The sequence below is a fragment of the Cetorhinus maximus genome, chromosome 19 (genome assembly GCF_964194155.1).
Source record: "Cetorhinus maximus chromosome 19, sCetMax3.hap1.1, whole genome shotgun sequence".
Classification (NCBI taxonomy): Eukaryota; Metazoa; Chordata; class Chondrichthyes; order Lamniformes; family Cetorhinidae; genus Cetorhinus; species Cetorhinus maximus.
The window spans coordinates 68,231,162-68,246,598 of record NC_135897.1 but is presented as its reverse complement, the minus strand read 5'-3'; the positions used below and the strand labels follow the sequence as shown (position 1 = coordinate 68,246,598).

General features: G+C 42.6%; 1 protein-coding gene across 1 annotated transcript in view; it reads right to left on the bottom strand.

Moving 5' to 3' along the window:
* Positions 1-15,437, bottom strand: part of LOC144693881 (mucin-4-like) — a 102,297-nt gene that overhangs the window by 74,192 nt on the left and 12,668 nt on the right. The window contains exons 6-10 of the mRNA XM_078564020.1: positions 13,340-13,462; positions 11,609-11,737; positions 9,945-10,064; positions 3,434-3,553; positions 404-1,000 (exon numbers count right to left, since the gene is read on the bottom strand). Of these exons, the coding sequence (XP_078420146.1) occupies positions 404-1,000; positions 3,434-3,553; positions 9,945-10,064; positions 11,609-11,737; positions 13,340-13,462 (1,089 nt within the window). The remainder of the gene's footprint in view (positions 1-403; positions 1,001-3,433; positions 3,554-9,944; positions 10,065-11,608; positions 11,738-13,339; positions 13,463-15,437) is intronic.

Here is a 15,437-nt window from a genome sequence, read left to right as displayed (position 1 = left end):
CGTTCTCTGTTAGAGCAGTCTCCAGGAGCTACTATTATAAAGGCAAGCTTCTGCCTGTGAGCATCCTTAGTCATGCTGTGTGCACCATTAAACGGCCAGATTGCATCTTATTTTCATGCTGCTCTGATCTCCCACTGTGAAGCTGCCCTCCTCTGAGTAGCTGATATTCTGGCAGAGCATGAGGCCTGCATAACACTCTCAAAATTGCACTGCCCTTGGGAATCATGTAGGAACTTGTCGGGGATCCAGCTCAATGCATTTTTCTCCAATTGTGCTTACTCACATACCCCAAAACCCACCTTGAGGGTCCTGGTAAAATTCCAAAATTCCACCCCCACCCACGAACCCCGGAGTTTCACACCAAACTTCATTTCAGTTCACCATTGATAATGGCAGTACTTACATACTAGAATAGGTTCAGTTGTTTGGACAGTTGATGGTTTTGTAATTGCAGGCAAGGTGGTGGTGCTTGTGTGCACTATGGTAGTTGCAGTGGTCGAGGTCGTCAAGGTAGTAAAAGTAGTTGTAATGATTGGTGTGGTTGTCAGAGTTGTGGGGACTGTGGTTGAAATATTTTTGGGTGTTGCAGTTGTGGCGGCTGAAGTAGTTGTGGAGATTCCTGTGGTTGTAGGACTGACTGTTGTAACTGCAGGGATTGTTGCTCTAGTTGTACTTGTTTCCATCGTTTTTGTGGTTGATGTAACTCCGGGTGTTGATGTTGTGGTGGTTGACGTAGTTGTGGGAATTCCTGTGGTTGTAGGGCCAACTGTTGTAGATGTTGTAACTGCAGGAATAGAAGGTACAGTGCTTATTTCTTTAGTAGCACTGGTAGATGCATGATCTGATGTTGGAACTGCTGATACTGAAGTATGTTTTTCAGTGGTAAAAGTTTCAGTGGTAGGTGCAGCTGTGGTACCATCTGTTGAGGGTACAGGTAGTGATGTAGGACTAGGTGTTCGATCGGCTGATGCACTTGAAGTACTTGATGTTGAAACAGTGACTATGGGAAGACGTATAGAAGCATTCAATTGTATAATGACTTTAATATAATGAGACATCCAAAAACGTTTCCAAATACAAGACAATAGTTAAGGGGCATTAAAGCTCTGGTCAAAGAAATATATTTTGAGGAGGTTTTTGAAGCTTAAGGGGGGCTTAAATGGGAAAAAGAGTGGAAGGTACTAATTAGGAAACTAGAGGAGAAGATTGCAGAATTAGGGACTGTAGGGGGATGTGTAGATGAGGATATGGGCAACTGCGGAGGTTGTAAAAGAAAAACAGTGGAACTTAAGAGTAAAATCGAAACCACTGGAGGTGAAAAAGACATAGCTGAAGGATTGAAAGGTAGCAAAGGTGAAACAGACACAGAGGTAAATGATGATTCAGAGCTGGAAGAACGCAGTCTTGGTGATGACCTGGCTGCCGTTTGAAACATAGTGCATGACATTGGTGGGGGTAGTTTATATGCTGTCTAACAGTAGCTACAGTGTAGGACAGAATATGTGGGAAGAAGTAATGGAGCTTGTAAAAATGGTAAGGCCATAATCATGGGTGATTTTAATCTACATATAGATTGGACAAATTAGATTGGCAAAAGTAGCATGGAAGATGAGTTTATTGAGTATATTTGGAACAATTTCTTTGCACAACATGTCTAGAGCCAAGCAGAGAGCAGGCTATTCTAGACCTGGTAATGTGTAATGAGATAGAATTAATTAATGACTTGACAAGGTGGATGCTGAGAGGATGTTTTCCCGTATGGGAGAGAATAGAACTAGGGGACACAGTTTGAAAATAAAGGGTCTTCCAATTAAGATGGAAATGAGGAGAAATTTTATAGTCTGTGGAATTCTTTTCCACAGAGATCAGTGGAGGCAGGGTTATTGAATATTTTTCAAGCTGAGCTCGATAAATTCTTGATTTGCAAGATAGTCAAAGATTATAGGGGGTAGACAGGAAAGTAGAGTTGAGGCCACATTCAGATCAGCTGTGGTTTTATCAAATGGCAGAGCAGGCTGGATGGGCCAAATGGCCTAATCCTTCTCCTAATTCACATGTTCGTATGTACCTCTGGCTTGGGTCACTCCTTGTTGGGCCTCCAGTGGGTGCCGTTCCAGCAGCAACCACCACCTTCCTGATGGTGCTGCTGAGCAAAAGAGATGAAGGTAGACTTCTTGCTCCCGGGATCTTGGTCCTGTGGAAGACCTGCCGGTAGCCTGTGAAGTGCCTGATTGGCCAGTAAATCACCAGGCCTTCCCCAAAGAAGGCAGCACGTGTCTCTCACCGGCTCTCCAGCCAGCGGGGCAAGGCATATGTTGCCTCCATAAAGTTTGCCCTGTGAAATTTACAACTGACTCAGCACAGTTTTTAGTGTGAGAGTTCCAGATTTCTACCGTCATTGTGGTGACAGTCTATCAGCAGATATAGAGATTGTGGAATGCCCTTTAGATAGCCAGGAATAGGAGAATGACTGAATAGGCAGTTGCAAAGCATTGGCATGCAAATGAAAGATCTCAACTTGAGTTGAATGCTCACATTTCACAGACAGGTAAGATTCAGTAGGTACAATGTGGCAGTTGACAGCATGCTAATCCTATTAAAGAATTAAAGCATTAGATACCTTCCGCTGGGATTAGCATGATGGTAATAGTCAGGAGAGCTTTCTGTCCTCTTGAAAATCAGGTTAACACTGCCAATTTTTTCCCTTTCTGCTGACTCCAATGAATCAATGTACTCAGAATGTATTTTCTTTGATCACCTTCCCGGTCCCCTCTCTACATGCACACTTCTCTCTGCTTTGAACATTGCACTGGGCACCTGGTGCTTTTTTCAAGATCCTAATGGTTGTCCTATCAGACAATTTGTCCAACATTAGTTTAGCACTAATTACAAAATTAGTGACAGCTATTTTGAAGTTAAGAAACCTAATCATTTTCACATGTACTTGGCCTTTCATAGGTAAAAGCAAGGTATGATAGAGGAAAGAAAGACGTGCGTATCTATGAAACGTGCAGGCCTGATACAAATAGCTTTTAGTGTTTGGTAGCATCAGTTGTATCTCAAAGTGCCTGAGTGGACCAGATTTCAACTTGTTGCCTGGCTTTCTATTCCAATGAAATCAATCAAAAGGAAAACCAGGTGGTCTCAATAATAGGTGGTTGATCTGCAACGTTAGATATAAACCTGAGCAGCAATTTGGGAATGTACCCATTGTGTTACGTTTATTGGCGTTGACTCACTCTTCACTATTTCCACTTGCTACCTAACCCAGAGACAGAACAGTAAAATTATTTCAACATATACTAAATTTCTTTTCCCTCCTTTTTGAAGAAACTATTTAGAATTTACTCTAAATGCATCAATGCTTCTGTTAACAAGGCAGAGAAAGGATGTCCACCAAAATTGCAGTGCAGTATAAAAGATTGTTCCTCACTTGTGCAGTTGGGTCCTTCATATCCACTTCGACATGTACAGATGTAAGAACCCTCAGTATTGACACACATGGAATTGTTTTTCCATGAACATGCATTACTGTCAAGACATTCATTCACATCTGAAAAATTAATGCAGAAAAACAATGTAAATTGTTATTTATTCCAAAACCATTGTTTGATGAATTATAGTTGTAATTATATTTTACAGTGTAGCATTTATGTAAATAAGAATAGAAACGTTCCACTGAAAGAGTTTATTGATGAATAGATGTGGCAATTTTGGAAAGGAATGGGCATGGAGATTCCTGAAAACTGGATGGTAGGAGGGCAATCTTGACATACATTCCTTCGGGATGTGGGGAATATGATTTGAAAAACAGTGAGGATGGGAGGAGCAGGAGATACAGCGGGATTAGGAGGATTTTGGAGAGTATAAAGCAGGAAAGCTATGGCAGAAATATAGAAGGATCAGGTGATAGAATTTCAGAGACATGAAGCAGATGTGATGGAATGATTATGAGATAAGAAATGTAACATGTTCCTTGGAGAAGATGTCATTTTCAAAATTAGAGTGGCATAACTTAACAAAGATTGCTTAAAATTGCCTTCTTTCATAATACATGATCTTTTATACGTGCATTTTTGAACTTGGATATAACTTGTCTAAAGTGGTAATTTTATTCGGAGTAGAAAGACTAATGGGGACAGCGACAGTTGTTACAAGACCAATTCTTTCAAGGACACGGGCCTGTTTGTAATTACATTCTTCAAATGTGCACTTGAGTCCATCATACTCCTTAGACCTGTACAGTTGAAAGAGTCCTCAGTATTGATACACATGGAATTGTTTTTCCATGAACAAACATTCCCATCAAGACACTCATCCACATCCGAAGGAATAGTGCAGAAAAAGAATGTAAATTATTGTTATTAATTCCAAAAGTATTAGGGATAATCTACAGATAGTACTTGTATTTTACCCTGCAGTATTTGTGGTAGCAAATTTTAAGAAAATATATATGTTAGAAATGAAATGTCCCATTGATAGAGTTGACTGAAAAATTGATGCGGCAGTTTTAGAAGTAAGTCATGGGCGAGGAGAGTTCTGCTCCCTGACAAGGTGGGGAGGCTTCAGTCTTGATGCACATTACTTGGTAGTAGGGCAATCTAATCTTAAATATAGTGAGAATGGGAGAAATGCAGTTACAGGAACATTGGGAGGATTTTGAACAGCTAAAAGCAAGATATCTTTGTCCTAAATTCTAGAAGGATTGGGTGGTAGATCTTCAGAGACTTGAAGCAGGCAGAATGGAATGGTTATGTGGGAAGAAATATTTTATGTCCATGGAGGAGGCATCATTTTCAAATTTAGAGTGATATAACATATCAAAGATAAGTTGAAAACTGGCCTCTTTTATTGTACATGAATCATTGGGATGTTATTCTGATATTGCTTCTTTTCTTAATTCTGATATTTATGACGGATGCATGAAGAAACAAGTGTAATTATTTAATCAATATTTTTAAACATTTTGATAAATGACTGAGTCAGGCTTCTTACAAACCTTTAAGTTGCTTTATTTCATATAGGGTAATAGTTATGATCATATTCACTTGGTCAATCAATGTGAATGATCTTAATGAAATGCAATAAAACAAAGAACATGCCATTCTTCCCAATGTGATGGATCAACAAAAGTCACATAACTGGTCCTCCACCAATTACTTTTTCAGCCAGGACAAAAGCCTCACGGTGTTCTCTTCAGCAAATCTGACTGCCCTCACAACCTTCCTGTCTTTTAAGCCTATCTCTCTCCATCTTATCATCCATCGGATCACAGACAGATAGCAATCAAGAGTGCTTCTGGAAGTGAATGCCCTTGATCATGGTAGAAGAAAATTGAGGCAGTATACCCGGGCACATCTCCACTTATTTACATTACATTGCTGCAGCTTCAGTTCTTGCTGCCTCAGGCCCTAGTCTTTCTATATGGGGAGGCCTTAAGATCGCACAGAGGATGACTGAGGCAGCAAACCAATGTAACAGATGTTCTCTAAGCTCTCTACAGAGGAATATCGGGGCCAGTATCTCAGATAGAGGGATAGATATTATTGTTGGAAATGCTAATGTATTTATACTTAATCCTAGCTTACTAAATTCCTTTACCCACTCTTTTAAAAGAACCATTAGTCATTTATCTAAATAGATCAATACCTTTGTTAATATAACAGTGAGAAGAATTTGGTCTGAGTATAGAAAAACATGAAGGAAAGCAAAATGCCATTGGTTCACATTATTGCAACCCATCTTTTGTATGTATGCTTTATAACATTTGATATTAAGTTTTTTTTTAATCATTCATGGGATGTGGGCTTCATTGGCTGGGCCAGCATTTATTGCCCATCCCTAGTTGCCCTTGAGAAGGTGGTGGTGAGCTGCTTTCTTGAACCACTGCAGTTCATGTGGTGCAGGTACACCCACAGTGCTGTTAGGAAATTATTTTGACCTAGCGACAGTGAAGGAATGGCAATATATTTCCAAGTCAGGATGGTAAGTGACTTGGAGGGGAACTTCCAGGTGGTGGTGTTCCCATCTATCTGCTACCCTTATCCTTCTAGGTGGTAGTGATCATGGGTTTGGAAGGTGCTGTCTAAGGAGCCTTGGTGAATTCCTGCAGTGCATCTTGTAGATGGTACACACTGCTACTACTGTGCATCAGTGGTGGAGGGAGTGAATGTTTGTGGATGTAGTGCCAATCAAGTGGGCTGCTTTGTCCTGAATGGTGTCAAGCTTCTTCAGTGTTTTGGAAGCTGCACTCATCCAGGCAAGTGGGGAGTATTCCATCACAGTCCTGACTTGTGCCTTGTAGATGGTGGACAGGTTTTGGGGAGTCAGGAGGGAGTTACTCGTCGCACGATTCCTAGCCTCTGAACTCTTGTAGCCACAGTATTTATATGGCTAGTCCAGTTCAGTTTCTGCTCAATGGTAGCCCCCAGGATGTTGATAGTGGGGGATTCAGTGATGGTAATGCCATTGAACATCAAGGGGCGATGGTTGGATTCGCTGTTATTGGAGATGGTCATTGCCTGACACTTGTGTGGTGTGAATGTTACTTGCCACTTGGCAGTCCAAGCCTGGATATTGTCCAGGTTTTGCTGCATTTGGACATGGACTGCTTCAGTATCTGAGGAAAAAACAAAAAACTACTGCGGATGCTGGAAATCCAAAACAAAAACAGAATTACCTGGAAAAACTCAGCAGGTCTGGCAGCATCGGCGGAGAAGAAAAGAGTTGACGTTTCGAGTCCTCATGACCCTTCAACAGAACTGAGTAATATTAGGAGAGGGGTGAAATATAAGCTGGTTTAAGGTGGGGGGAGAGAAGTTGGGGGGGTGGTGGTTGTAGGGACAACCAGTATCTGAGGAATTGTGAATGATGCTGAACATTGTTCAATCATCAGCGAACATCCCTACTTCTGACCTTATGATGGAAGGAAGGTCATTGATGAAGCAACTGAAGATATCTAGGACACTACCTTGAGGAACTACTGCAGTAATGTCCTGGAGCTGAGATGACTGACCTCCAACAACCACAACCATCTTCCTTTGTGCTAGGCATGACTCTAACCACTGGAGAGTTTACCCCCTAATTCTCATTGACTCCAGTTTTGCTAGGGCTCCTTGATGCCATTCTCAGTCAAATGCGGCCTTGATGTCAAGGGCTGTCACTCTCATCTCACCTTGGGAGTTCAGCTTTTTTGTCCATATTTGAACCAAGGCTGTAATGAGGTCAGGAGCTGAGTGGCCCTGGCGGAACCCAAACTGGGCGTCAGTGAACAGGTTACTGCTAAGCAAGTGCCGCTTGATAGAACTTTTGATGACCCCCTTCCAGTACTTTACTGATGATCGAGAGTAGACTGATGGTGCGGCAAGTTCTGGAGCTCAAGTCTTCAATACTATTGCCGAATATTGTCACGGCCCATAGCCTTTGCAGTATCTATTGCCTTCTTAATATCACATGGAGTGAATCGAACTGGCTGAAGACTGGCATCTGTGATGCTGGGGATCTCTGGAGGAGACTGAGGTGGATCATCCACTCGACAGTTCTGGATGAAGATTGTAGCAAATGCTTCAGTCTTATCTTTTGCACTGATGTGCTGGGCTGCTCCATCATTGAGGATGGGGATATTTGTGGAGCCTTCTCCAGTGAGTTGTTTAATTGTGCACCACCATTCACAACTGGATGTGACAGGACTGCAGAGCTTAGATCTGATCCGTTGGATCAGTGGGATTGGTTAGCTCTGTCTATCACTTGCTGCTTATGCTGTTTGGCATGCAAGTGGTCCTGTGTTATAGCTTCACCAGATTGACACCTCATTTTTAGGTATGCCTGGTGCTGCTTCTGACATGCCCTCCTGCACTCTTCATTGAACCAGGGTGGATCCCCTGGCTTGATGGTAATGGTAGAGTGGGGGATATGCTGGGCCATGAGGTTACAGATTGTGTTCGAGTACAATTCTGCTGCTGCTGATTGCCCATAGCGCCTCATGAATGCCCAGTCTCGAGTTGATGGATCTGTTCGAAATCTATCCCATTTAGCACGGTGGTAGTGCCACACAACACGATAGAGGGTATCCTCAATGTGGAGGTGGGGCTTCATCTCCAGAATGACTGTGCAGTGCTCACTCCTACCAATACTGTCATGGACAGATACATCTGCGGCCGGCAGGTTGGCAAGGACGAGGTTAAGTATGTTTTTCCCTCTTGTTGGTTCCCTCACCACCTGCCGCAAACCCAGTCTAGCAGTTATGTCATTTAGAACTTGGCCAGTAGTGGTGCTACTGAGCCACTCTTAGTGATGGACATTGAAGTCCCCTACCCAGAGTACATTCTGCACCCTTGCTCACTGCTTCCTCCAAGTGGCGTTTGACATGGAGGAGCAGTGATTCATCAGCTGAGGGAGGGCAGTACATGGTAATCAGCAGGAGGTTTCCTTGCCCATGTTTGACCTGATGTCATGAGACTTCATGGGGTCCGGAGTCAATGTTGAGGACTCCCAGGGCAACTCCCTCCCGACTGTATAGCACTGTGCCGCCACCTCTGCTAGGTCTGTCCTGCCAGTGGGACAGGATATACCCAGGGATGGTGATGGTGGTGTCTGGGACATTATCTGTAAGATATGATTCTGTGAGGATGACTATGTCAGGCTGTTGATTGACCAGTCTGTGAGGCAGCTCTCCAAATTTTGGCACTCGCCCCCAGATGTTAGTAAGGAGGACTTTGCAGGGTCGACAAGACTGAGATTGCCGTTGTCGTTTCTGGTGCCTAGGTTGATGCCGGGTGGTCTGTTCGCTTTCATTCCTATTTGTGACTTTATAGTGGTTTGATACAACTGAGTGGCTTGCTAGGCCATTTCAGAGGAAATTTAAGAGTCAGCCACATTGGTGTGGATCGTGAGTCACATGTAGGGTGCACCATTTAAGGATGACAGATTTCCTTCCTTAAAGGACATTAATGAACCAGGTGGGTTTTTACAACAATTGACAATGGTTTCATGTTCATCATTGGACTTTTAATTCCAGATTCTGGGTCCCCAGAGCATTACCTTGGGTCTCTGCATTACTAGTACAGCGGCAATACCACTACACCATCGCCTCCCCACTATACTGATAGTTTTATTCAGACTAGAAAGACTAGTGTGAACAACAGCTGTAACAAGACCAATTCTTTCAAGGACACAGGCATGTACATGATTACACTCCTCATCTGTGCAGTTAAGTCCTTCATAATCCCCTTCAACACGTACAGTTGAAGGCCACCACAGTATTGACACACATGGTATTGTTTTTCTATGAACATACATTACAATCTCCTTGTGGAGACCTAAAGGCCTCATAAATGGCAATAGGCGCAAAGATCCAATGTAACAGATATTCCCAAGGCACCATAGAGAAGAATATTGGGAATAATATCTCAATGGAAATTGAGGCAATATGCCTGGGGACACCTCCGCTGTCTCATCTAACATTACAGTGCTGCAGCCCCAGTTCTTGCTGCCTCAGGCTCTACTTTTTCTTTATGGGGAGGTCCTAAGAATAGAGGATAACACAGACAGTGGCCCAATATAATAGATGTTTCCTTGGTATTGTTTAGAGGAATATTGGGGCCAGTATCTCAGATAGAAGAATAGATGTTATTGATGGAAAGGTTATTGAATGTATACTTAATGCACTCATACAAAATTCCTTTTCCCATTGTCTTAAAGAAATAATTGGCCAATTTTCTAAATAGATAATGCATCTGTTAATACACCAGTGCGAGAAATGTCGTCTGCATGTTTGTACAACTGTATGAATGAATGCATGGGACCATATTATTCCAATATATCTTTTGTATGCATTTTTTTAAGTCTTTCAATTTTGCTCAGAGCAGACAGACTAATGTGAACAAAAACTGTTATAGGACCAGTTGTTTCAAGGACACTGTCCTGTATGTAATTACATTCCTCACCTGTGCAGTTAAGTCCTTCATATCCCTTTGAACACGTACAGTTGAAAGAGCCCTCAGAATTGACACACATGGTATTGTTTTTCTTTGAACAGACGTTACTGTCAAGACACTCATTCACATCTGATAGAATAGCACAGAAATATAATGTTGTTATTAATTCCAAGAGAATTAGGATGATCTATGGTTACATTAACAGTACTTCTGTATGTGACCCTCCTGAGACACACTGAAATTTTCAGAGCCGTAATTTTTTGAAGCTTTACGTCTGATAAATATCCAACTTCCATTTTTACATATGCTGTCAGTGGACTAAATCTAAAGAATGTTTATCATAATGATGTATTATTATATTGCTTTAGAAAATGACTTATTTCATTGCTTGTCCTGGGTAATTATCCATGGAGATAAAGTAAAATCAATGGACCAAATCTTCCTTTCAGTGTCGATGCCGAGCACATTTTTAAACATTTATTCTTTCATGGGATGTGGGCTTGCTAGGCCCTTTCAGAGGGCAGTTAACAGTCAACTGCGTTGCTGTGAGTCTGGAGTCACATGTAGGCCGGACCAAGTAGGGATGGCAGATTTCCTTCCCTAAAGGACATTAGTGAACTGGTTGGGTTTTTATGACAATCAATGATAGTTTCATGGTCACTATGAGTGAGACTAGCTTTAAATTCCAGATTTTTTGTTAATTGAAATTAAATTCTACCAGCTGCTGTGGTGGGATTTGAACCTGTGTCCCCAGAGCATTGGCCTGGGCCTCTGGATTACTCGTCCAATGACATTACCACCGCGTCACAATCTCCCCCGTACACATTGGCCACGAAGATTTCTGTGACCCGATTCTTTTTTGATTTTCCAGCCGTATCTTATGATCCCGGTTGAAGTGTCAAAAGGTCATTGCAACCTCTCCAGGGGAAGATCATCAGTCACAAGGAGAGACAGAAGAAGGAGGGACATTCTCCCTTTTCACAACCAGTAACTTCCATATTCAGAGAAGTTTTTAAAGTCTTCCAGTAAGTGAGTAAGTTAGTGAATGGTTAGGCGGGGGAGTAGGTGAGGAGGGTAGGTGGGTGAGTGGGTAGTTGGGTCAGGGTGGGGTGGGGTGTTGTTGGTTTGGTGGGGTAATCAGGTGGTCAATGGGTAATAGGGTGCTGGGCAGGGGTGTCGGTTCTGGTTGGCGGGGTGGTTGGAATGATCAGTGGGGTTAGTTGGATCTGGTCATCTGGGTAGTCGGGTGTTTGGGGGATAGTCGGGTGTGTTGGTTGCAGTGCTTAGTTGAGTTACACTGGCTAACCACTCAGTTACACCAGGTGAACTGTGTTCATTTCCAGGGTAAGTATGCACATAAATCCTGTGCATCTGGCCCAAGTCTCTGCTCTGAGCTTAGAGTCAGAGACATTCACAGAGGGTCCTGGGCAGAGGAAACCAGTCCATCAGAAGTTTGAAGTCCCTGGGCAATTTCTGTGTATGTCTGAGTGTCAGGACTTCCACAGGCTCCTGACACACATCTCCCAACTTACTTCCCATCTCTGACCATCTAGTGACTGGAAGATTTGGGCCAATTTTTTATGTTTGAGTTTTGGCCTGATTTGTTTACTGGAAACTGTAAATTTTGCAAAAGCCAACACAAAAATATATAGATTGAGCGATTTTATGCTTACCACTGCAAGTAATGCCATCTCCAGAATAACCTGCCTTACACTGACAGCTGTATGAACCCTCCACGTTAGCGCAGAGACCTTGAGTTTTGGAGCAGTTATTTAATTCTTCATTCAGGCATTCATTTATATCTGCAAAGTATAATTTCTGATATTAGTAACTGGGTATCCACTCATATAGTTCTCAATTAGGCCTCATATAGTGACTGGGTTATATAAAGAGCTATTTTATGTGACCTTATTAAAATTTTAAAAAATAACAGAAATAAAAGGGTTTAATTTTCCATATTTCTGCGTTTGCAACTTTGAAGTTTCAACTATCCCCAATTCTGAATTGTGCAAAGAAACATTAAGGCTTCTGAACTGATACTTCAAGTTTGTTTATAAGTGTTGGAGGAAAAATGGCACAGCAGGATGCAAAAAGTGTTGAGATGAAACTGCACAACTCCTCAATGAGTAGAGCTACATTTCGCAATGCTAATATAGAGGCTATTTAAGTTTAGCAAGCGACTCCCTTTATCTCATTAAGTAATTACAAGGTTTGGTCCACAAACAAAAGCCCAGGCAAACCTAGAAGAGTCCAGATTTGTTGTTTATTACCTTTGCTGAGATGGTTGGTCTTAGCTGAGACGCTGGCAGTCCTATTGTTGAATTCAGCATCCTCAAGTTATTGAGGGGAAAACTTGTCAGGGTTGCCACTCCTGATTATTATTCAGTGTGCACATATGTTGTTATATGGGAAGTTCTATATAAGCTTAGCTGTATTTTCTGATGAATTAATTGCCAGTTTCACTCTCCAGGCTTGCACGTCGGGTTTAATTTTCCCAACATCTAGGTAGGCCCATTGCCGGGACTAAAAGCGGGTCCAGAGCCTACATAGGTGGACAGTGGGAGCCCGGATGGGATTTTACTGGTGGGGGCCAATTAAAGTTGCTTGCCTCTCAGAGCTGGCAGCACAATCAGGGGGCCCAGTCCCTGACAGCCTCAGCAGCACCATCAATACTGGTGGCTGCTGCTGAGGCTGAAGGGAGAAGATGATGGTGCCTCTAAGCTGATGTGCCCTCCAAGTCCAGGCCAGAGTTTTTTTCACTTTTTCGGAGCCAGCCAGGCAGGCAGGCCCTGGCAATTGGAGGATGAGCTCTCCAGCAATGCTGTCAGAGTTGTGGGGAACCATTGCCACAGGGGGCCCTCTCCATGGGCCATGGAGCGGCCATAATGGAAGGCCCCTTCTAGGGACCTGCTGGAAGGCTGCTGCCCCGATATATCTGGTGGGATCCCTGGGAAGTGGCCGTTAACTGGCTAATTAATTGGCTGTCTGCATCTTCTGCCATTCCAGGCATTGATAATATTTTGTGGTGATGGGAAGATGTCTGTCTTCCTTTCAAATACCCTTTGCCACCATTTTACACGGTCTCCCACCTCAAAGCCTGTCTGCAGTGAGCTGATAAAATTCAGCTTGTAAAATAGTACATTGGGTGATATGGTGCAGGGTGAGATAAAATAACTTGCCCCATTTTTAACAGCTTTAATATTAAAGGTTAACTCAAATACGTAGCTGAATGAATAACATGACTCTAACAAAACAATAGTTGGGGTAATTTTAGAACTACTCCTATTGAACTATTGATTCAAAATCCCTTTACACCAGTGCAACATTAATCCTAACTTGTTATTTATCATAAGTTGTTGATTGTCAATTGTATCAGGTGAAGTTCTTTTACAATCTTTATGTACCTTTACATGTTTCATTGCTATTTTCAAATCCATTCTTGCATTCACATTTAAAAGAGTTTTCAGTGTTAACACAGCGTTGCCCAGGTTTTGAACAATAGACTAGGTTTTGGCATTCATCAATATCTGAAATGAAAACAGAACAATATAATTGTGCAACAAGTTTGTCTTTTTAAATTCTTTGCTGGTTGAATAATTGAAAATGAACAGGGATAGATTGTAATGCAGTCAACTTTCCCAATGCCAATTACAGCACATTTTGCAAACTTTGTAATTTAGTTTTTATACCCTATCTGCTGCCATTGACTCGAACGACATAAATATCAGTCATTACAACAGAAGCACTTTTGGTTCAAGAACCCAAATTACTAATTATCAAGCTTAGCTGAGACTCTTTCCCAGAGCCATGACTTTGGCATCTCATCTCTGGGTTCCCCAGCCAATCAGGGAGGGTCTTCAGGATGGCACAGCCATCCTATGAAAGGAAGGATTTCTAATTTATGAGTTATAAGGCTCACTTCATTTGGATTTTTAGGATGCAGCAAGCATAGCATTGGAGAGGAGACCTGGGAAGGCTGTTTCATCTCTGACTCTTACCTCAAGGTCCTGCTGCGGTGTGTGAGGGGCCACAGTGAGATGAGCTCTCCCAAGGACGTGAGGAAGAGGACAACCTCACCAATAAAGCAGGCATCAGTGGAAGTAACTGATGTTAGCTGCTGAAGTGTGGTTCCTCCAACATGAAATAGTGCACCAAGAAGACCCAGGGGCCTTAGGAGGGCAGGAAAAGTGAGTGCATTGCACTTGTAGGTGCAAAGTCCTACACACTGACTTTCTCAGAATTCTCTTGTACAGCAGTCCTTGGAAGACACCTTGCAGCTGCGTCCATTCATCTCTCTCCACTCACTTTGCATTCCCATCTGAACAGCCAACACTTACACTCAACTTCAGCCTATTGCCCTCTTGCACCCATGCCTCATAGGTTACCCTCTACAAATATTGTCCTTTCCTCATCTCCACACAAGGTATTATATCCATGCAGGAGAAGAGAAAACATATTTTGATGAGAGGCTGCGACCTGGGGGAGGGGTGGGGGTGAAGGTGGTGGGGGAACCTTCCAGCGATAAACATCTGGGAAGGCATCAGTAGGAAGCAGCTTGTTCCAAGTGGTGGATGAAATAGCTCCTGCTCTCAAGCCTTTATATACAAAGTTTGACACCAGAGGTTACATGACTATGACAAGCCAATGGCAAGCCACATGCACAAAGGCACTTCTCCAAACATCCTCGTTTACATAGAAAGAAAAGCAACCTGCAGACACTATCAATTGCAGTTGCAAGTTACACACATACATGGTCTACAATAAAAATCATCACGCATGTACAGCAAACTGTTGAAGCCTGCCCCACTTTCATTTGTTATTACATATGCATTTAACAATTTAACACACAATCTTTAAAGCATTCAGGTATTATAATGGTACTCGTGCAAGTTGTTTTGGCTGTTCGTCTGGTGTCCGCTTGTTCATGGGGTGATATTATGTCTGCAGGGAATGTTGTTGCCATGGCGAGTGTTGCTGTTGTGGTAATTGTTGCTACTCATCCTTTGCCTTTGTTGCGGAATGGATAACCTCACAGATCGATGGTTGTTCAGTTCCTCGTGTTGTTAGTGAAATCACTTCTTCCTCATCAACTCACAAGCAAAGACAATAGACAGGTACTTTTTGTCAGTCTGGGCCTGGCATTGTTCAGTTTGTTAATGCTCTGGGTGCAAATCTGGGAAAATTTGGAGAGCTGCTAAAAGTCAACAGCTCTCAACAGACAGGATATGAAAATGTATGATGTAGATGAGGGTGTACTACTGACATCAGTCAATAATGATAAAGAGGTTGGAATCATGCCTGGGAGCTATGTGACTGCTCTGTAATCTGTTTAGATATAGTACTAATAAATGTGTTGAGCAGATACCAGAGTAATCTACAGTCTGTCTAAGAACCAAGTCCAACACCTAGGGGCAGAATTTTGCCCTTGGTGTGCAGGATCGGCGGGGGTGGGAGGGAAGCCGAATGCCGCCAGCGCACCATGATTTCACGCTGGTGGGCCAA